The sequence below is a fragment of the Hyperolius riggenbachi genome, chromosome 3 (assembly GCF_040937935.1).
Source record: "Hyperolius riggenbachi isolate aHypRig1 chromosome 3, aHypRig1.pri, whole genome shotgun sequence".
NCBI classification, from domain to species: domain Eukaryota; kingdom Metazoa; phylum Chordata; class Amphibia; order Anura; family Hyperoliidae; genus Hyperolius; species Hyperolius riggenbachi.
Window position 1 is genome coordinate 380,574,733 of NC_090648.1, and position 23,776 is coordinate 380,598,508.

Consider the following 23,776-nt stretch of genomic DNA (forward strand, 5'->3'; position numbering starts at 1 on the left):
AGACAGATGACTCACAGTCTTTCCCTGCCTGCTCAAATGACTCACACAGACAGCTCTCTGGCTCTCTCCACGGATGACTCAAACAGACTTCGGCTCTCTGCACTTTGCATTCATCAGAGCTGTCGGTAACTTGTTAACGTCTCACTAGAGGTGTCGGTAACTACCGTCAGGCTTACCGCTTGTTGAAGGCTTTATGAATTGGCATTTGCTGACAATTTACTGACAAGTGTTGGCGGTAACTACAGCCAAGTCGGTAATTTATCTCCCTGGTCGGTAATGTCAGCTTCTCAAGCGGTAACAGCCTTTATGAATTGACACTTTACTAAGTGCTCGGTAAAGTCTGCTGTTTTCAGCATTACCGCATGAGGTAATGCTTTATGAATCAAGGCCTATGCCGGGAATACACGGTACGTTTGTAGTGCTCAATTATGCCGCCGGATCGATTCCCGCTCGTCCCTGCGGGCGATTCTCTTATCTTCTGCTCGTTTTCCTTATCTTTTTCCATTGTCCCACCCACGGTATAGAGCGCAGAATGGATCTGGCGGGTGATCGGACATGTCGGAAATTATCAATCGAGCCATCTAATGGCTCGATTGAGCGGTACAAACGTACTGTATATTACCAGCATAAGTGTCTTAAAGAAACAAAAATACTAGGTTACAACATGTTTAGTTGTGTTTTGTTGAGATTAGGCTGGTGTTTGGTGCCAGGGACACCCTGTTAAAGAGAAACTCCAACCAAGAATTGAACTTTTTCCCAATCAGTAGCTGATACCCCATTTTACATGAGAAAGACAATGATTTTCACAAACAGACCATCAGGGGGCGCTGTGTGACTGATTTTGTGCTGAAACCCCTCCCACAAGAGGCTCTGAATACCGCGGTACTGCTGGCAAACTGCCACAATGTAACAATGTTCAGAGACAGGAAATAGCTGTTATTAGCTGTCTAACAGACAGAGCAGCTAGAAACAGCTAAATAACCTGCCCACAGTAACAATGTCACCATGTAATAAATGTCAGAATGTGAATCTGGGAGAGGAAAGATTTTACAATGAGCAAACACTGACTAAATCATTTATACATAATTATGGTAAAAAATGAAGCACTTTTTTTACTACATTATTTTCACTGGAGTTCCTCTTTAAGTCTAATTCAAGGGCCTTTGAATCTTCCAGGTGGATTCTGGGTTATAGCCTAATGTGGCTAAACGTCAGGGGAATGTTGTCTAAACATTACATTGGTCATTCGGTGCTCATTGCGGACTCTCACTCAAACAAAAGCACTGGAGCCCTAATAATGGGCAGAATATGCTCTATGTAGTGTATGCCAGAGACAAACACCAATTAAATATCAAGTTTGAACACCACCTTAAGAATCCAATGTATCTTTACTCAATGTCTTTCGGCATTCTCTGGAAGACCGGTGTGACAGCGAAATACTGTTTAACGCTAGCGTGAATCTAAACCAATACCTCACCCTACTGGAAGCCAAATACGTAACTTTAATTTTCCTCATACCACATCCTGCTATCAGTAACATGCTTTCATTCCTATTTTACTTACATTACTCCTGTTGTAAGCTGGAGGTTTCCCCATCATCCTCATGCCACTGCTCCTGTTCCATCTCTACCACCCCCTGCTGGCATCCCGATAGTACCACTACTTACATTCACATACCTCCTTCTGCTGTTATTATGACCAAAAGTTAGTAAAACCTCCCTAATAGAAAAACGTGTTAGCACCTCGACACTCATCCTCCTCATACTATTGCCTCCTTGTTCCATCATTTACTCTATCACATCTAGCAAGAATCCCGATATCATCCTTCACATTCTTCTCATACCACTCACTGTTGGTGGCTAGATACGAACACTCCTGCCCTCCTCATGCGACTTCCTGCTGGTAGCTACATACTTCCATTCCAGTCCTCATATCACTCCCTGCTAGTAGCTAGATATTAAAACTTTCAAACTCCTCATACCACTCCCAGCTGGTACCTAGATAATTCCACTCCTGCCCCCCTAATACCACTTCTTGCTGGTGGCGAGATACTTCCACTCCTGCCCTCCTTATGACTCCCTGCTGGTAACTAGATACTTCCATTCCAGTCCTCCTCATACCATTCCCTACTAGTAGGTAGATATTAACACTTTCAAACGCCTCAGAATACCATCAGCTGGTACCTAGATAATTCCACTCTTGCCCCTAATACCACACCCTGATACCAGCTAGGTAATTCCACTCCCGTCCCCCCTCATACAACTCCCAGCTGGTAGCTAGATAATACCACTCCCTGCTGGAGGGTATATATTTTCACTCCTGTCCTCATACCACTACCTGCTGGTAGCTAAATACTTCTACTTCCATCACCCTCATACTACTCCCTGCTGGTAGCCAAAAACGTCCTCTTCCATCCTCCTCATGCCACGCCCTTCTGATAACTACTAGATACTCCCACTCCCATTCTTCTCATACCACATCCTGCTGGTAGCTAGTTAATTACACCCCTGTCCTCCTCATACACTCCCGCTGGTGGCTAGATACTTCCATTCCTGTCCTCTTCATACCACTACCTGCTGGTAGCTAGTTAATTCCACTCCTGTCCTTCTCATACCACTCCCTGGTGGTAGCTAGATAATTCCACTCCTGCCCCCCCTAAGTGTAGCTAGATGATTCCGCTCCTGTCCTCCTCATACCACTCCCCGGTGGTAGCGCGATACTTACACTTCCATCCTCCTCATACCACATCCTGCTGGTAGCTAGATACTTCCACTCTAGTCCTTCTCATACTACCTGCTGGGAAATAAATACTTCCACTTTCATTCTCCTCTTACCACTCCCTGCTGGTAGCTAGAAACTTCCATTCTCCTCATACTACTCCTTGCTGGTAGCTTGTTAATTCCACTCCTGTCCTCCTCATACTACTGTCTGCTGGTAGCTAGATATTTCCACTTGCATCCTCTTCATACCTTTGGCTGCTTGTAGCTAGTTAACTCCACTCCTGTCCTTATACCACCCCCTGATAGTAGCTAGATACTTCCACTTCCATCGTCCTCATACAACTCCCTGCTGGTAGCTAGATACTTTCACTCCCATTCTTGTCATTCCACTACCTGCTGATGGATACTTCCACTCCAGTCCTCATAACAGAGCCTGCTGGTAGCTAGCTGATTCCACTCTGGTTCTCCTCATACCACTCCCTGATGGTAGCATGATACAGTACTTGCACTTCTGTCCTTCTCATACCACTTCCTGCTGGTAGCTAGATACTTCCACTCCTGTTCTCCTCATACCACTACCTGCTGGTGGCTAGATACTTATGCTTCCATCCTCCTCATACTAATCCCTGCTGGTACCATTCTGATATAGCCACCTTAATGTTCCACTATAATTCTGTACCACCCTCCCCTGGCAGACAGATACTGCCATTTCTATCATCATTACACCACTGACCGCCTGCTGCATTGTTACTCTGTACCAGTCATGCTGATAGCTTTATCCACTAACCAGCTGCTCTTTCAGTCCTGGACAACAGAAATCCACAGAGCACTGTGTGTACTTTGAAGATATAACAGCATCTTAAAATAAAAACTTTGCATTCAGACGCAGCTGTGACAACCATTTTTTTTTTCAGCTGAAGATAATTAACCTACAGGAATATAAAGACGGAGTGCCCTAAACAGGGGACCAGTGGTCCCAGTATCAATTCAATTACAACCAGTGAAATTGCAGACTCCTGCAAATGAGGTATTTTCCCCTACCCACAGTCTGCAATGGATATGTAATCTCACTAAGCCTTGTCCATCCTGTAAAGTATGCTCTTAGATCCGTTTCTACATATTCCTGGTTTTATCCTACCATGCTCAGACAGGACTTCTTTCATGCTGCACCTTAATTGTGCAATGTTCTCCCTAAGACAGTCAACTCATTTGGAATGATACAAGTACTCCAGAAAAGGCAGACCTCCTTCAAGGAGAACAGTCATATTCCTCAAACATACACTAAAGCCAGCCAGCAGTTTTTGTCTTTGCATTCTTCAAACTTTTTATGTGTCTTGTTACAAAAGGCAGTGTTTTCCAAGAACTGGCCTTCCCAAGTACCTTTAAGCTGCACGGCAATGCCTTCTTGTGCCCCTTAACTGTGTGAAAAGGTCCTGATGAAGATTATATAGAAAATTTTTGAGATGGAAGTGTGTCCATTCACTGAAATTAAGTTGGGGAAAGGATGTGTTCAAGGAAAATGGTTTATCTACACATTAAAACTCAGTCTGGAGGTGTCTTGCCAATGGGAATTACCTTTGACATTGCAACTACTAGGCTGACTTCAATCCTACTTTAAGCATTATTATGGAGAAGTTAAACAGTGGAATGTTTCTTTAAGACCACAACTTGTGTATTCCTCCTATCTGAAGTTACCACAACAGCAAGGATATTGCAAGCTCCTGTGACACTGCCAATTATCACTGTGATTTGTCTCTGGTTCTCACAATGTTGACTAACAGGGCTTAGTGCTTAACTGTCCCTGCCTTTTGTCTTGCTAGTTATAAAGTGTTACAAAGTGGTGAAGCTGCTGTCATTGTTATCCTCGGTTCTCCACACTGCTGGTGATTGCCTGTGTTGCTGACCCCCCCAGGCATGATACACTGTCCTAACAGGACTCCTGTAGTCACAGCACCAGCTCCTCATCGTTCCTCTTGCCAATTCTGGCTTCCATAGGAAGCGGCCTGTAACCCTCCATAGGCAGCCCTTATCAGCTATGGTAGGCCGGTGCTACCACTTGCTTCTGAGAGAGGCGGAGCAGTTCCTCACGGATGGCCTTTATGAGGGAGGCAGAGGAGTGACCTGGGTGAACATCCTCAGCAGATGCCACAGGATAACAGATTGAAGGTGGAAGGTGTGTGGTGGGTTGCCGACCCGGAGTTCTGCTCATGCCAAATAGTTGAGGGGTCCCATAGTCCTGAGGCCCATGTGTTAGACCCTGCAAGAGATAAAATCAGTCAATTGTTTATTCATTCACTGGCCCTACTCTGAATCCTCTCCAGTTACAGTACCGTTACAATATATGTGAAAGCCCAAAACTGCACTACATATGTATTAATGTTTTATGGAAGAGATCCAGAATGATATCTCTTTCCAACCTAGACCACATACATAACAGAGAGAATATGACCAGATCTAGAAGTTGCAGACTAGCAACCACCTAAAGGGCACTCCACCAATAAACCAATTTTACCCATCCCTTATACATTGCATGCATAGTATGTTTACTGCATTGCATTTGTTAACATTTCATTTTTCTCGTATAGCTGTAACCTTCCATTTGCTATAGCAGGCTGAAAGAAGATTAGGAAAACAGCATTGAACTTACAGTGTCTCGTAGTGGGAGATTCCTTGGGGTCTCCTCGTCACGATTATAATATGATGACCAGCTTGGTCCTCCTGTGGGCTGTCCAGTTCGGTTCAGTGCCACGTCTGTTGACTGAACTCCCATTCTGCTGGCGATACCTACTTGAGTCAGCTGATGAATCTGGGAGGGGCCTATGGCAAAAAATGATGGTTTGTTAACTGCGTGGAACAAGATTATTATGGTGATCAATAGCTGGAGAGGAATAAGATATAAGGTGAATTTTGGCAATAAGAGGAGTGTGAAGCTGGTCAAAAGTGAATAGACTCCCAAGCAATCTCTTAAAGGGATGGACTGTAAAAAAAACAATTGTAAAATAATCAACTTAATGGCACAAAAGATTGTGGATATGCTACTTCACAATGTACCAACATTCAGAAGCTTGTTGTTTAATTGCTTCCCTCATTAAATTTATCATTACAAAGAAATGTTGGAAATTAATTGCTGTTTTATCTCCTCCAGCAACCTCTGCACCCTCCCTGGGGCAAATTATTATCCATTATCCTGCTCACTAAACGATTTTCACAATTCAGCTCAAATGTAACCAGCAGAAAGTCATACTTCAGTTAGAACATGTGTGTGTCAATCCAGCTGCAAAGAACTACAAGTCACATGAAAAACCGACAAGTCTGGTGGACATGGCATATTGTGATTTATAGTTCCATAAAAGATAAAAGGAAGCAGGTTTCCAACATGAAATTATTTGTATTTAATAAATGGCAAAATCAGATACATACACTGAATATAAGATTTTGTTTAACAACAACTTCATGAACAGTAATTACCAGAAGTGCTGCCCAGTGGGCGGGGTCTGGCCACAGATGGGATGTCCTCAGGATACATCCGACCAGGATACTGCCCCTCTGCTTGCTGAGGATCTGTCGGAGTGATCTCTGATGGGGGGAGGAACCCTGATCCAAACCCTGGACTCCTAGAGGAGGGCAAAGAAATGGAGATGAGGTGAAGCTTGACACTGACCCATCCTATCAGCAAATACATAACAGAGCTTCATTTTAATGTAAATATTTAAAGCGGAATATAACCCTGCATTTCAACTTTGCTCTAAAACATTATTTACAGTATATTATATGCAACCAGCATATTTTTTTTTTTACTAGACCAGCATTGGAAGGGTTACACAGGGCTTTAAAGTTCCTTTAGATTTCTGCAGACGCATCCGAAGCTGAAATAGATACATTTTGTTTACATAATGTATCTAAGTGTTGAATGTGACTCATCTCTCTCACTGAGAAGGAGCTTGGACGACAGCCAAAGAGTGTGTAACTGTTTATCAATAGATACATGTAACTAAATAGAATGTATCTATCTGAACTTCTGCATATCTCTCCAGGACCTTTAAACCTCTGCGTTTAACCCTTCCAATGCTGGTCTAGTAAAAAAAAAAATGCTTTTTGCATATAATATGCTGTAAATAATATTTTAGAGCAAAGTTGAAATGCAGGGTTATATTCCGCTTTAAAATAGATTGGCTTAATGTTAATCTTGTGCATTACTAACATCTATAATGATGTGCTTAGATGTAGGCAGCCATATTAGCCAATGAAATATAGAGATAGTCCGTCCTGCTTGGTAGTGCTGTACTTTGCATTTCCTCTTTCAAAGAAAGGCTACTAGTCTGCTTAGAATAACAGACATCTAGAAGAAAGAGGCAGGCACTAACCGTATCTGTGACAAAAGTGCGCCATGCAAACATCAGTCAGCATGCCACTACTGACAGCTCCTGCCAGGTATGGCGAGATGAGCAAACGTGGGAGTAGAGGTGGGTGTGTTGGGCACTAGAAGGACCTACTGACAGCTGTTTTGCATCCCTTTGAGACACTTGATCACATTTTTGTGATATAGAGGTTGTCCTTACTGCTTAGCAGTAATGCACTTTGCATTTCCTCTTTCAAAGAAAGTCGACTAGTCTGCTCAGACTAAACTAAAATAACAGACTCTCTAAATGGCTAAATATCTGTTAGCATGGGGTGCTGAATAAGTTCCATGATAAAACAGACCAGTGGCGCATGCAGGGCGGGGGGTTACCGATGCCCCGAATCCCCCCCTGCTGCTCTCCCCGCATGCACTATGGCGGCACTAGCCGCCGAAGTGTAATGCGGGGAGGGAGGCCGAAATCACTCCTCCCTCCCGCCTCATCAGTGCCCCATCCCGAGTCCCCGTGCAGAGAACACGCAGCGGGCGTTTAGTTTACCTGAGTCTCTGCGCTCTGGCCAGCTTCATTCGATTTCCTGTTTCCCATGACGCAAAACAAGAAGTAGAATGATGAAGCCGGCTGGAGGGTAGAGACTCAGGTAAACTAAACGCCCGCTGTGCGTTCTCTGCACAGGGACTCGGGAGGGAGCACTGATGGAGAGGAAGGGAGGAGTGATGTCGCCCCCCTCCCTGCATTACACTTCGGCGGCTGGTGCCTCGATCTCCTCCTCTCCCCCTAGAGTGGCACCCTACCACCCATCCATGTTGGGTGTATATATATATATATATATATATATATATATATATATATATATATATATATTCTGCCTATATACCCTGGCTATATACAAAGGGGTCTGACTATATACCCTGGCTATATACAAGGGGTATCTGGCTATATACACTGGCTATATACAAGGGGGATCTGGCTATATACCGTGGTTATATACAAGGGGTTTCTGCCTATATACCCTGGCTATATACAAAGGGGTCTGACTATATACCCTGGCTATATACAAGGGGTATCTGGCTATATACCCTGGTTATATACAAGGGGTATCTGCCTATATACCCTGGCTATATACAAAGGGGTCTGACTATATACCCTGGCTATATACAAGGGGTATCTGGCTATATACAGTGGCTATATACAAGGAGGATCTGGCTATATACCCTGGTTATATACAAGGGGTATCTGCCTATATACCCTGGCTATATACAAAGGGGTCTGACTATATACCCTGGCTATATACAAGGGGTATCTGGCTATATACAGTGGCTATATACAAGGGGGATCTGGCTATATGCAAGGGGTCTGACTATATACCCTGGCTATATACAAGGGGCATCTGCCTATATACCCTGGCTATATACAAAGGGGTCTGACTATATACCCTGGCTATATACAAGGGGTATCCTATCCTAACTGGGGGTCATATAGCTACCTATACTGTAAATGGGGGGGCCTCCTCTGGCTACCTGTGCGATAAATGGGGGGGTCATCTGGTCACCTGTACTAAAGGGTAATTTCGTTATCCATAATAAAGGGGGGTTATCTGCCTACTTAATCACTGCCACATTATATATATTTTGGCAGAACACTACTGCATCATGTGTATTTTGTAGGGAAACACTGCCCATTGTGTGTATTTTGCGGGGAAATACTGTGCATCATGTGTATTTTGTGGGAAAACGCATGCGCGGTAGTGCGCGGCTTGCCAAAAGAGACCTTTCAGGAATCTCCCCCTTGAAAATCCTGGGTTTGCCCCTGCAGACAGCCAATAGAAGAGAGCTGACGAATATGTATATGGCAAAACATGGTCCTATGGACACCTCTGTACACGATTCATCGAGTATACTTTTCAATAAAATAAGTATAGTATCGAAGTGATGATTTTATTCAGTCATGTTGAAGTTTAGTGTCGTAAATTTTGTGCACCATTTGTTTCCCACGTAAAATCATCACTTCCATAGATGGCTAATTAATCTGTTTACTGGAATTAGGTATAGCACCACATATACTGCATTCTTTACAGTGGTGCAGCCTACTTTCATCATCAGCCAGATGATACGGGTGATTGATACCATTTTAGTCATCACATTGTGTGTTGTGTGGGATGGCTACACTCCTCCCCACTCTCACAAACGGGGAGGTGGATGAATTGGGGGGGATGCACAGGAACCTGTTTTGTAGTTGCATTTCCCAAGTATGGCATTCAGAATATTTTAATGGAATAGTCATCCTTTCCAATTGACCAGGCTGAAATTGAACAGTCTATTATTATTATTATACATTGTTTTCATTATATTCAAACATTTTGATTCTGAAATTGCTGTATAAAGATGACGTTACACTTATACCATCTTGACTGTACAATCCTCTGCAATTTTACCAAATGTACCAAGGTAAGCAGAAGAAAATATACATTCAATGGATTCTTGTGTAATGCCTCATACTACACCAGAGATGGATTAAGGTGTAATGGGGCCCTAGGCAAGGTAGTAGATTTCGGGTCCCCCTTGTGTTTTTTTTTGATAAGCTCAAGTGAATAGAGGTCAAAGAAGGTGGCTGGTCACAGTCTCCCTCTCACGTGTTGCCTGGTAGATGAGCCTGCTCTACTTTAAGGTTAATGTTTAGATGATTTCTGCTGTGAGATGGAAAATTAGACTAAAACGTATATATTTATTATCAAGGAGGTACTAACTGAATACGATTTATATATGAAGTGTGATACATTCTCAAGAGTTTACCTATTAAATGGCAAAAAACTAACAAACCAACACAGAACATTTATATCGCGCTTTTCTCCTGGCAGACTCAAAGCGCCAGAGCTGCAGCCACAAGGTCACGCTCTATAGGCAGTAGCAGTGTTAGGGAGTCTTGCCCAAGGTCTCCTACTGAATAGGTGCTGGTTACTGAACAGGCAGAGCTGAGATTAAAACCCTGGTCTCCGGTGTCAGAGGCGGAGCGCTTAACCATTACACTATCCAGGTTGATATAAACCAAGATAACAGCTATGCTTTTATAACTTACATTCATTAAAATATAATCAGAAATTAGAATGTAATTATTAACAAAAATGGTTAAAAAGATGTTACTAGCTTGTAAACAGTAGAGAAAATGTAAAGAATGAATATTTGGACAGAAAATAACCAATAACCAAGAGAATTCAGCTCTGCTACAGAATGACAGCATCGGCATGAGCTCCCCTGCTGAGGCCTAGCAGTTAAAAGTTGCAGTTTGTAGCCTAGTAGCTAAAAGTGGCAGATGGAATTCAGTCTACAACTGACAGCCATTTTGAAGTGCAGCAGCTTGAGACTCTTTAGCTGAATTTGACAGTTTTTTTTTTTTTATCAAAAACAACTTTTGGTTAGAAGGAGAACCTGAGGACAGTGATAGAGGCTGGAGCCAAGCCATGTTGTGGGAACAGAAAGGAAGGTGAAGAAGAAGAGCAGAGGTGAGCCAGCTGATAGCAGCCAGGACAAGATAGGAAAGCAGAGGGTGAAGGGAAGGAAGCAGAGGGATCAAGAGCTCTGGCTGCCAGACCTGGGGCTGACCCCGGGGGTGACAAGAAGGCCCTCCAAGGCACTGGCATGATCCATAGTCGAGTGGTGAAGGCTGCTGTGCTACTTATGAAGCAACAGTTTCAGGGTGCTACTGGTCTTCCTTGCATAAGAGCAGTGGACTTCAATGTCAAACCGGCAAGAGAGTCAACAGTTCAGATTCATATGGACCTTCAACATCAACATGCCTTTGTCACAGCATGCGATGGAACAACGGATGGTGGTAGCCGACAGTAATTCTACCTAGGTTTTTGGAGAGATGGCCATCCGGCAGATTGAAGACAGCTACAAGAGAAACCAGGGGAGCCTCTAGGCATAGGCAGTACAGGCCATTGCCTGGAGTGCCATTGGTCCAGGGAGGCGCTATGTTGCTGTATTAAGCCCCTCCCCCAGACTAAGCCCCACCCCGTGGGTGTTCTTTTACTTAGCATAAGTTGTAGGCAGCTGCCACCTCTGTGCCTTGTGCATCCTTCTTTGCCCCTTTGTGCCTCCTTCTGTCTCCATGTGCCTCCTTCAGTCCCCCTTGTGCCACCTCTGCCTCATTTTGTGCCCCCTATGCCTCCTTATGTCCCCTTTGCCTTTATTTGTCTTCTTGTGCCACCACCTCTGCCCCCCTGTTCTTCCTTCAGTCCCACTAAGTGTCCTTCTGTGCCTCCTCCTGTCTCCCTCTGTGCCTCCTTCTGTCACGCCTCTTCAGTTCCCATGTGCCACCTCTGTCTCCTACGCCTTCCTCTGTCCACGTGTCTACTTCTGTGCCCTTTTGTACCTTCTTCTGTCTCTCTTTCTGTCCCCCTCTGCCTCCTTCTGTCTCCCTTTGTGCCTCCTTCTGTCTGCATGTGCCTCTTCAGTCCCCATGTGCCACCTCTGTCCCCTGTGCCTTCCTCTGTCCCCCTATTACTCATTCTGTGCCCCTTTGTGCCTTCTTCTGTCTCCCTGTGGCTCTTTCTGCCCCCCTTTCATCTCCCTCTGCCATCTCCTGTCCCCCTCTTGTGCATACTTCTGTCCTCCTTCATGTCTCCTACTGTCTCTCTGTGCTTCCTTCTGCCCCCTTTGTGCTTTTTTTCTGTCCCCCATTGTGCCTCCTTCTGTCCTCTTTGTGCCTCCTTCAGTCCCCCTGTGACTCCTTCTGTCCTCCTTTGTGACTCCTTGTGTCCCCCTTGTGCCTTCTTCTGATCATCTTGCAGAGGTGCCTGGCGCAACGGCAACCAAGAGGTCACGATTGCTGTGCGGGAGGGCATGGGGGGCCGCCGCCTCCCCCCAGCCGGATGTTGTGTCCCCAGGTGGTGAACAGGCTTGCGGCATCTAATAGATGCCGCGCCAGTTCACTGACTGCAGCCCATAAGCTCACTTCTGCAGCCTGCAGAGTCTGTGGGTTCCGACACGCAGAGCAGGGCTACGGTAAAATGGCGTCCAAAGTCCTGCACTGGAGACTATTTGTGTCTCCATTGCAGTTCATGGGGTGCAATTTTCCCATATCCCTGCTCTGCCAGTCAGCGTGGGAGTTTTGCAGCCGGAGTTGCTGCACAAAGATCATTATAATGGGAAGGGCGGGGGGGGAGAGGAGCCCTGCCTATGCGTATTTTCTGGTGAAATGCTGCCCGCATTGCATATTTTCTGGTGAAACGCTGCCGCATTTGCATGTATTTTCTGGTGAAACGCTGCCGCAATAAGTAATTTCTGGTGAAACACTGCCGCATTACGATTATTTTCTGGTGAAATGTTGTCGCATTATATTCAAGTGAAATGCTGCTGCATTTAATTATGTTCTAGTGAAACGCTGCCATGATTATTTTCATGGGGGTTTGCCATGGGGCGGGGGGGGGGGGGTGTCAAGGGGGGCACCACGGGTTTTCTCGCCTGGAGTGACAGAAAGGCTAGAGGCGCCCCTGAGAGAAACCGTTGAAGAACATGGTATATCTGCAAGTAGACCAACAGACATACACCATCCTAGATACCTACTCTTGCATGCCATCGCAAACACCTATGAACTGTTGGCAGTTGATGGAAACACAGAGTGTGTTTACAACAGGTAGCGCATGAGACCACATCTACTGCAGTGCTTCATCAACAGGAAGATCACGGAATTTCACAAGGATTCCAAGATAGACCCAGCACAACAACCCTTGGAGAGGCCTTTCAACTGAGGACATGAAGCTAAAGCGGATTCTCCATTACCAACCTCTGCCTTCCTACCACCACTCCAGCTACTAACAGTTCTGTTTCCAGCCAGGACCTGCAAAGACCAGCATCTCAACAATGGCACAACAACTTGTCATGTAAGTATTAGATGAAAAGTTTCCTTACATGTTATTCGCTGCTCACCCAGGAATTAGCAAATGAAAGCCACTAGCTGCTATTTAATTAGGAGTTGGGTTTTGTTTGATAATCATTTAATTATTAATATATTTTCTCTGCCTCCAAGCTGCAGACATCCAGCTGAGCTTATAAAGCATCTGAACCGCTCCAACATGCCAATGCCCTCTACTTCCACACCACAAACATCTAGTTGAGCTTTTAACGCATTTGGCCCCTCTGCAACCACCCTAACCACCAGGCTACCGGTCTCAAAAGTAGTGAGTGTAATCGTCTTAAATCAGGAGTGGTGAGTATAATCCTCCCAACTATGGACAATGACTTACTTTTCCATTTTCACTTCTTCCTTTGTTTTAGCCCCCCTCAAAAAAATAAAATAAAAAGTTAAAAATATACCCCCCCCTTCCCAACCACTACCTTTTACAAACATTTTTATTTATTTTTTTTCAATCATATTTATGATACGACTAAAACAGATGAATGGCCTAAAAAGACAGAATAAAGCTGGGCATACACTATTAGATTTTTTCAGGGCTGTGGAGTCGGTACAAAAATCTTCCAACTCCGACTCCTCAGTTTATGAAACCACTGACTCAGACTCCAACTCCGGGTACCCAAAATGGCTCAGACTCCTCGACTCCGATGCCTTAGTCTAATACTTACCAGGGCTGTGGATTTTGTACAAAATCATCCGACTCCTCAGTTTATGAAATCACCGACTCCAACTCCGGGTACCCAAAATTGCTCTGACTCCACAGCCCTGGATTTTTTTGTAGGCCAGATAAAAATTCAATATCCCCCTGATGTTGATCCTTTACCTGATTACCACCTTGCACCAATATATTTAGTATAATTTCCAAATACAATGTCACTAACCTTGCACCTCTCAATGCAACTTTCTGGCTGCGGATTACTGGTTAGTGACCCCTGCACCCCCTGTTTAATCAAGAAAAGGATTTCTAAATTAAGGGTTGAGTAATAGGCAAATCAAAAATCATTTGACTAGCTTATTTTTCATTGAATTGAATGTCTAATAATGTGTGCCCACTTTAACAAAGACGGACATACGGACTTAAATACATAGACCTGACTTTAGTAGAGTGACTCACTGAGTGTAGTGATAGATAGGGTAGAGCATACAGGTTAGGAGATGTAGGGTTAGACAGATGCTCAGTGACTGTAGTGATAGGGTAGAGAAGTGGTCCCCAATCTTTTTTGACCCAAGGACCGCTTCAGGCAATTTTTCCAAGGACCAGATAGGTGCAAGCGTATGCGGGTCTGGGGGGTGCTTTTGCGCAGGGGCGGTGTCATTACATAAAGAAGTCCTGGCAACACCAGCCCTACCTAACCACTATCTTCATCACCCTCAGCACTTTGGAAAAGATGTCTTGGCACTGCACTGGGGCTGCTGCATACCACACCAGCACAAGGTACATTTGGTGTGACAGGTGGTGTGAAGGGAAAAACTGCCTGGGCTTCCTTATCTACTGGCACAGTCATTTCCTACCCTCACTTTTACCCTTCCCTCCCACAGCCCCTTTACCGTCCTCCCCACACTCACTTCACCCTTTCCTCCTCCCTACACCCTCTTCCCTCCTCCTCACACAAACACACTTCCCTTCTCCCCACACTCACTTTTGCCCTTCCATTCTTCTTCCCACACTAGCTTCCAGCATCAGCTTCTCACCTCCTGCAGACTGAACTCTGTGGCTGGCAAGAGACCGGAGCGTCCCAGTGTGTGCGTCCCTGAGTGTCCATACAGACAGAAAGCATGCTGCATTACAAATAACAGACACTAGGTAGCAGCAGTAACAATGGCTGCAGACGGCTCTTCTCTAATGGCCGATACTCACAGGCTACTTTTCTAGCATGTCGCTAGCACACGGGAGCGCGTGCGCGACAGTTCGGCGACAACTCGTTGCCAGGTCCCTCCGCATACACACGCGGAAGTAGGACTAGGGATGGCGTCGGAAGCTGTCGCCGACGTTCCTCCCCCCTGCCGGAAACTCAATGCTCCGGCTATTGGGTTGCTGTCGCTAGTCCGCGTGTGTATGTGGCGGCAACTGTCGCCATGCGATTGACCGCCACCAATCGCCTGGCGACAGCAGCGACGAGCGCGCCTCATACTCACGGGCGACCTGTCGCCGCAACACCCGCGCGCCATGTGGTTGCGGCGACAATTGCAGCCCGTATGGACCATAAGGCTTTCTGCAAACTTCACCCTACACTCCTCTCTGCACTGTTATGACAGACTGCCGGCCCAGCTCAGAACAGCCTGCGGCCCAGTAGTGGGCTGCGGCCCAGGGGTTGGGGACCCCTGGGGTAGAGGACACAGATTAAGAGAGGTCTAGCTTACACTGACTTTCAGTGACTGTAGTGATAGAGTAGAGGGCACAGGTTAGGAGATGTAGGGTTAGATAGACTTTCAGTGACTGTAGTGCTGGGGTAGAGAACACAGGATAGGTTAGGTGAGGCTTAAAGTGTACCTGAACTCTGGACCTCTAATTAAAATAATGGTATTAGTACATTCTCCTCTGAAGCATGATTCCCTTTGTTTAGCATCTGTGAAGTTCCATTCTGCAGATATTCCCACTTCCTGCAAGCCTTCAAGGAGGAAGTGGGAATACCAGAAAAAATGGGGCATCAAACAGACAAAATAATATATTTTCCTATAAAACATAATTAACTACATACCTTTATCTCTGTGAAGTCTCATTCCTTTGATATCCCACTTCTTCAATGTAGATTTGCTGCTGTCTTTACAGAGGATGAGTGAATATGTCAGGAATGGAACATCACAGAGACACAGTAATGTCACATAGCTAATCCTGCTTCAGTAAAGAATCTATTTTTTATCAAACTAATAGTATTACCTTTTACTTAACCCCCCCCCCCCCAAAAAAAAAAAACCCCGGACTTCTGCAGTTTATGTTCACTTTAAACTCACAGACGTACGTGTGAAGTTAAAGATGACTAGCATCTATTGGATTAGGGTAGCATAGTGTAGTGTAGGTCCTGCCCAAGAGGCGTCTACCTTGGCGTTGGTGGCAGGCTTAAGATCTTTTGGCCAAAAATGTTTATGTTATTTGCAGCACTTACTCTAACACTACTTTTCTGTTGCTATTTACTGGACCAATCACCCAGCACACATGTATATATTCCATTCATTGCGTCCCCCCAACATTGTGCGTACCCTTGTTTATTGTCTACTTAATGCAACCTTATACATGGAGTATCTACCTGTCACACTATGGCGTCCTCTTGTATATCCCACACTGCCATTTCCCACCTGTGCTGCTCCTGATGGGAGACATTTTACTGCACACAAGTGGCTTCCTGCCATTAATTCTTTTCAAGGACACAGAAAGCCTTATGTAGTCTGTAAAGGGCTGACAACACAAGAGGAATAACAGGGAGACCTCTTTTTAGACGGTATCATTTTTTGGCCAATTGATTGAACTAGAGGACTCTGTTTTTTTGCATTAGCTTGTACAGTGGTGTGAAACACTATTTGCCCCCTTCCTGATTTTTTATTCTTTTGCATGTTTGTCACACTTAAATGTTTCTGCTCATCAAAAACCGTTAACAATTAGTCAAAGATAACATAATTGAACACAAAATGCAGTTTTAAATGATGGTTTTTATTATTTAGTGAGGAAAAAAAACTCAAAACCTACATGGCCCTGTGTGAAAAAGTGATTGCCCCCCTTGTTAAAAAATAACTTAACTGTGGTTTATCACACCTGAGTTCAATTTCTGTAGTCACCCCCAGGCCTGATTACTGCCACACCTGTTTCAATCCAGAAATCACTTAAAGAGACTCTGTAACAAATTTTTCGGCTGTATTTCTTCTATGCTACAGGATCCTAAACCAAATCTAATGTGATCTGGCTTACTGCAGCCCTTTGTAGCTGCAGAGTCAGTGTAATAAATCATCTTATCTCTCTTCAGTCGTACTTGTCCTCCCGTCTCTGGAAGGGGCTGACTCTTCATTGTTGTTTAGCTGTTAGGCAGGCCTTCCCTCCACGCCCCTCTATGCTCGCTCCCGTGAGTTACATTAGTCTCTGCTCTCTCTGGTTGTGAGGCTGCAGACCAGGAAGAGAGCTGATTGTGTGTGAGATATCTTCCCCTTATGCTGTATATATATATATATATATATATATATATATATATATATATATATATATATATATATATATAAAACACACTGGGTGCTCATATGTATTTGGCCAGCAAAAACAAAGAAAAAACGTTTTGTCCATTAAAAAAGAAAAAGAAAAATAGTAATAGACTTTACTAATAATATAAAAAGTACACTTGCCTATCAGAGTCTCCGGCTGAAGTACTTGTGCTGCTGTGCAGTGAGTGCCTCTGTGTATTGCAGCCGGCTCTGAGACCCTGATAGGCTGATCGGCAGCTGAGATAGAGCCAGCACGAGAGGACCTACAGCGCATGCTTAGACTTGCGCTCCTCTCGTGCACGGCTCTCATGCACACTAACTGGAAGCGGGCACACGCTCTGCCCGACGCACTTCCGGTTTTGGCGGCCATATTGCTTGTTTACAAAACAAGCAATAAAAGTATGATTTTATGCACAAAACAGCGGCGGGGAGCGGCGAAAATGACGCAGATGGGGAGAGGAGAGCGCTGCAGACCGGCTGGTATGTTTATTTTATTATGTTTTCATGGATACAGATTCTCTTTAAATAGGAGCTATCTGACACAGAGAAGTAGACCAAAAGCACCTCAAAAGCTAGACATCATGCCAAGATCCAAAGAAATTCAGGAACAAATGAGAACAAAAGTACTGTAATTGAGATCTATCAGTCTGGTAAAGGTTATAAAGCCATTTCTAAAGCTTTGGGACTCCAGCGAACCACAGTGAGAGCCATTATCTACAAATGGCAAAAACATGGAACAGTGATGAACCTTCCCAGGAGTGGCTGGCCGACGAAAATTACCCCAAGAGCGCAGAGAAAACTCATCCGAGAGGCCACAAAAGGCCCCAGGACAACATCTAAAGAACTGCAGGCCTCACTTGCCTCAATTAACGTCAATGTTCATAACTCCACCATAAGAAAGAGACTGGGCGAAAACGGCCTGCATGGCAGATATCCAACCACTTTTAAGCAAAAAGAACATTAAGGCTCGTCTCAATTTTGCTTAAAAAACATCTCAATGATTGCCAAGACTTGTGGGAAAATACCTTGTGGACCGCCGAGACAAAAGTTGAACTTTTTGGAAGGTGCGTGTCCTGTTAAATCTGTCGTAGAAATAACACAGCATTTCAGCAAAAGAACATCATACCAACAATAAAATATGGTGGTGGTAGTGTGATGGTCTGGGGTTGTTTTGCTGCTTCAGGACCTCGAAGGCTTGCTGTGATAGATGGAACCATGAATTCTACTGTCTACCAAAAAATCCTGAAGGAGAATGTCCGGCCATCTGTTTGTCAACTCAAGCTGAAGCGATCTTGGGTGCTACAGCAGGACAATGACCCAAAAGACACCAGCAAATGCACCTCTGAATGGCTGAAGAAAAACAAAATGAAGACTTTGGAGTGGCCTAGTCAAAGCCCTGACCTGAATCCTATTGTGGCATGACCTTAAAAAGGCAGTTCATGCTAGAAAACCCTCAAATAAAGCAGAATTACAACAATTCTGCAAAGATGAGTGGGCCAAAATTCCTCCAGAGCGCTGTAAAAGACTTGTTGCAAGTTATCGCAAACGCTTGATTGCAGTTATTGCTGCTAAGGGTAGCCCAACCAGTTATTAGGTTCAGGGGACAATTTCTTTTTCACACAGGGCCATGTAGGTTTTGAGTTTTTTTTCTCACTAAATAATAAAAACCATCATTTAAAACTGCATTTTGTGTTCAATTATGTTATCTTTAACTAATGGTTAACGGTTTTTGATGAGCAGAAACATTTAAGTATGACAAACATGCAAAAGAATAAGAAATCAGGAAGGGGGCAAATCGTTTTTCACACCACTGTAAAAACTTAACTTTACTGAGACTGAGAGTAAAATACTGTATATAAACAGGTAAAGTGATCCAATGTAATGTGATTGGTGAGCTTACTTTTCAGAAAACACAGCTGCCCTGCAGAAGTCAGCTGAAAAGTTACCTTCTCGGCTTATATGCGAGTCAGTGGAGCAAAACACATGGTGGAGCAGGTTTTGTTAATAGCAGAGGAGCGTAAGGATTGTGCAGTAGTGATCCTGCTCTTATAAGTTGGCTTCCTGCTGTGTTTGTGCCCTCCATCCCCTGCTACATGGTGTGCAGAGTGTGCTGCTCAAGACTACCTGTGTCCCCAGGCTTGTGGAGCGGAGCGTGCAAGCAATGTGCCAGCGGTGCAATGGTCAGGGATTCTTCCTGTGTGGCAATCGCTGTGTCTCATATCTATGACGCAATCTAGTGGCTTCTTGAGACACAGCTGTATGATCCTAGGGCACATCTGGCTATAGAGAGGGGGGCTGACTTGTACTGGGGGAACATCTGGCTACTGTGGAGGGGATTGTACCTGAGTAAATCACTTTTTCCTGGTTTCTGAGGTAAAAGTTGGTACCTCGGCTTATACACGGGTCGGCTTACATGCGAGTATATACGGTATGTAACAGCAAAAATAAAGCAAAGCAGTTTTCACAATGTAACATGCAGAGCTACTGACTAATCACCTCAGTAACACCACAGTAGTCAAGCATTTTGTTGACTAGGAGGGATATGGAGGCCGCCATATTTATTTCCAATTAAGCAATACCAGTTGCCTGGCTGTTCTGCTGATAATCTGTCTCTAATACTTTCAACCATAGACAGTGGCGTAGCCAAGGAGCTATGGGCCCCGGTGCAAGTTTTATATGGAGCCCCTGAGCACTCTATACATAACAATTGATATGGCGCACCAGAACCTGCCAAGGACAACCACAGTGTCAGAGGTGCAAGCAGGGGATGGGGAACAGTTTGTTAATGATAACTACTATTTAAAGCATCTATAGAAGTGATTTTTACCAACACAGGACCAATAGAGAGCTAATATTGTGCTTGAGGGCAGGGCCCCTCTGGCCCAAGAGCCCCGATGTGGTTGCTACCTCTGCACCCCCTATTGCTACGCCACTGGCCATAGACCCTGAACAAGCATATGCAGGTCTGGTGTTTCTGACATTCTTAGATCTGACAAGATTAGCTGCATGCGTGTTTCTGGTGTTATTCAGACACTACTGCAGCCAAATAGATCAGCAGGGCTGCCAGGCAACAAGTATTGTTTAACATGAAATAAATATGGCAGCCTCCATATCACTCTAATCTCGGGTTCACTTTAAATGGAGGCACATGGAGATCAATTGATAAGGATAAATGTTTTTCTTTTGGAAAGTGGAGACATCATTTAAGCCCGTATGGATGTGGGCACACAGCCGCAGGCAACCACAGCTACACAATTAGATTTTTTTTTTTGTTTCTTGTTTTTTCGAAAAGGAATTACTTATAATTTACATCAATTAACATGACCGATTTGAAACTCCATTACTGACAAGGAAAGGATTTTCAATAAATTAACAAATTGATTTGATTGTAGCTACACTTTAAGCCACTGAGCTGACCCACTGTTTAGTTCAGCTGTCTCTCACGATATGGCTGGGTTCACAATGGTGTCCAGGAGTTTTGGGTGGAAATTAAAGAGTGAAAATAATGCAATAAAAAAGTGCTTAATTTTTACAATAATGATGTATAAATTATTTAATCAGTATTTGCCCATTGTAAAAGCTTTCATCTCCCTGATTTACATTCTGACATTTATCACATGGTGACATTTTTACTGCTGGCAGGTGATGTCACTGGAAGGAGATGCTGCTTGCTTTTTTGGTAGTTGGAAACAATGCTAGGGCTCAGCCACACCACAAGCGCTTTTCTGAGCGCTTGTGATTGATTAGCACTTTTTTGTGCGATCTCGGTGATTTTTATAGCGATTTTAATGATAATCACGAAGCATTCAGAAAAGCGCTTATAGTGTGGCTGAGCCCTTATTTCCCACAATGCAACAAGGCTCTCACAGTGTGATGTCAGGACCTCAGAGCTGTGAGGCGCTGAGATCACACTGTGGGAGGGGTTTCACAACAATATCAGCCATACAGAGCCCCCCAATGATCCGTTTGTGAAGGAAAAGATTTCTCATGGGAAAGGGGGTATCAGCTACTGATTGGGATGTAGTTCAATTAGTTCAATTCTTAGTTATGGTTTCTCTTTAAGGAACCATACTGATGTTACTGTGCGTTTCATTGCGGAATCAATGTATGCATAGTAATGTCTTATTAGGGGATATATTACCATATTGCCCAAGAAGGGGTTGCAGCACATTACATATGGTGTCTGCTAGGTACAACGCTGACCACACATTGAGCATGAACAAAGTAGTAAACATTGTCACTGAACTGTGCTACTCCGGCATTCTCCTGGTAACAAAAGCACAATGTGGAGACTCCAGCATGTACCCCCAGTGTACAGAGAAGCACACAGTGCAATGAAAAGTGTGCTTAATTTCCACTGTTACCACACGTGTGTTGCTGTAAAGCACTGCATCCAATGTGTTGCCATGCCATCTACACAGATGTCTAAAAGAAATTTCTGTATTTGCTCCTCCTTTACAAATCATCAAGTTAGAGGGATGCGCCGTTAGCTTGCTTAAAATCTAGTCAGCTAGTAGTTGTGCCATTGCATCTTTGTGAAGTACCCATAGCAACAGTTCTGGGTGCAAGCACAAAGCTACAAATTAATGCTCCTCTCAGCATTTCTCGCTAAGACTGGATATGGCCCAGGTCAGTGTTTCAAAGATGTCACCTATAACAGGGGTTCGGGTCAGGGTATATCTCTGTAAATCAGGTCCATGTAATTCACATATCCACAGAACTGCTTCTGTCTGGGGATGTCACATGATGCATAGCTCATTGCATGAGAGGTGAAAAGTCTCCTGTTCGGTGCAGGTCATGGGAATAAGCTGCAGCAGTGATCTATCTTTGCGCACAATCAGCTATAAAGCACAGCTCCAAACTTGATGAGCTGCGACCAAACACTGATTCAGTGAGTTGACTGTTAAACGAGAAACAACAGACTCACTAGGAAATTTCCAGCTAACAGTTGGCTAATAAAAAAAGGTGTCATTGTCTGAGATATGTCACAGGGTCTCATAAGGTTGTCCCTTCCCACTGCACTGTGTGGAGGCGGAGTCTGAATTTGTAACAGGAGCAACAGACTCCGCATATAGTGGTGAAGGTAACTTTTTAGTGATTGACATAATCAGATGATTAAAGGCGATTTTCTTCACTTCAGACTGGCAAATCCACGGCAAATCCTGAACTCAAAAGTAAAATATCTCCGCAATATTTTTGTTTTTCAGCTTACTGACTTACAAATGACCTGATCTCTCCTGAACACCTTGGAACATCCAATACCAGAAAGGTCTAATGAGTGTTTGTTAGACTGAAAAGTCTCCGGTTTAGGCTCGTTTTGTTTTTCTTTGTGTATAATGTGTGGAATATTTTATAGTTAATTCACAAAGTGTTGTGCATTGCACATAAACCATCTCAATTATTTGTAATTCCTGACTTAATGGATTTGTAGTACTAATGTCAGTTTGGGCCCCTTAGTACTACGCATAAGAAATGTAGCACACGTTATGCATATCTTATAGGGCAGTGATTCTCAAACCACAGACTGTGGGCCGAATGCGCGCCCCCTCCCCCCCCCCCCCCCCCCCCCCCCCCCCCCCGCAGGCTTTTTCACTGGCCCCCAAACACAAAATGCATCATTTATAGATGCGGCCCACTGCACCTTTAACTATAGGTGCCCCGCATATAGAAAAGCAGTGCTGGCACCACCCATCCACATACTGTAGAAGCCAGTGAGCAGTCATACACTGGCTTCCAATCCAATTTCACATCAGGTGACACTGCTGTCCAATTGGACGGCAGGTTGTCACCAGGGTATGCTTCACTGTCTGGTGCACAAAGACCATCTTTGGGTGCTGCATGACTGAAGGGCTGCTGCTGGGAGTTCTCCTCCATGCATGATTGGGGGGAATCAATACCTAGATTCAATGTCATGTTTTTCAACATCATTTTGTGTATGTTCCGGCCCCCCAGCAGTCTGAAGAACGTTGACCCGGCCCTTGACTGAAAAAGTTTGGAGACCCCTGTTATAGAGGGTTCCCACACCATTCTCAAGTCCCCTGTTGCTGCTTGCAAACTCCCCATAGAGTACCAACAAGGGATTGTCGGTAATGTGTTTGGGGTTGCACAATCCTTCAAGCTTGAGCATGGCCGCACTGTGCCTGGCTGTGTATGGTCTCGCCGGCTTACTGTGCGGGCGCGACCATGTTTGTGTGGCTGCAGCACAGATACACTTGTGCCAGAAGAGCGGTGTGGCCCCAAAATAACAAAGAATCAGGGACAGTGTAGTAGGGCAGCGGGGGATGCCTCTGGAGGATCCAGAAGCTTCCCCCTCCTTAGGCAAGTATGTCATTTTTTTCCCCCATAAGCTTCAGTTCGGGTTTGCTTTAAAGGAATCTTAGTGGCAAAAAACAAACAAGAACATTCCCCCTAAAGTATACCTGAGACAAGCAGAGTCTCAGGTTCCATACTTACCTGGGGCTTCCTTAAGCCCCCTTAAGGCCGCTTGTCCCTCGCTGTCTCTGTGGGTGGCTCCTGTCACCCGTAATTTAACCCAAAAGCCTGGTCGAGTTGCACTTCATCACGCATGTGCAGCCTTGCACGCTCCCGTCCGTGGAATCGCTT

At 44.6% G+C, this 23,776-nt stretch overlaps 1 protein-coding gene across 2 annotated transcripts in view; it reads right to left on the reverse strand.

Moving 5' to 3' along the window:
• Positions 1–987: 987 nt before the first annotated feature.
• KIAA1549 (KIAA1549 ortholog) overlaps positions 988–23,776 on the reverse strand; it is a 206,519-nt gene continuing 183,730 nt past the window's right edge. For both annotated transcript variants that reach the window (XM_068277338.1, XM_068277337.1), the window contains exons 18-20: positions 6,189–6,334; positions 5,368–5,537; positions 988–4,977 (exon numbers count right to left, since the gene is read on the reverse strand). In XM_068277338.1, coding sequence (XP_068133439.1) covers positions 4,750–4,977; positions 5,368–5,537; positions 6,189–6,334 — 544 coding nt within the window. In that variant the 3' untranslated portion in view covers positions 988–4,749. The remainder of the gene's footprint in view (positions 4,978–5,367; positions 5,538–6,188; positions 6,335–23,776) is intronic.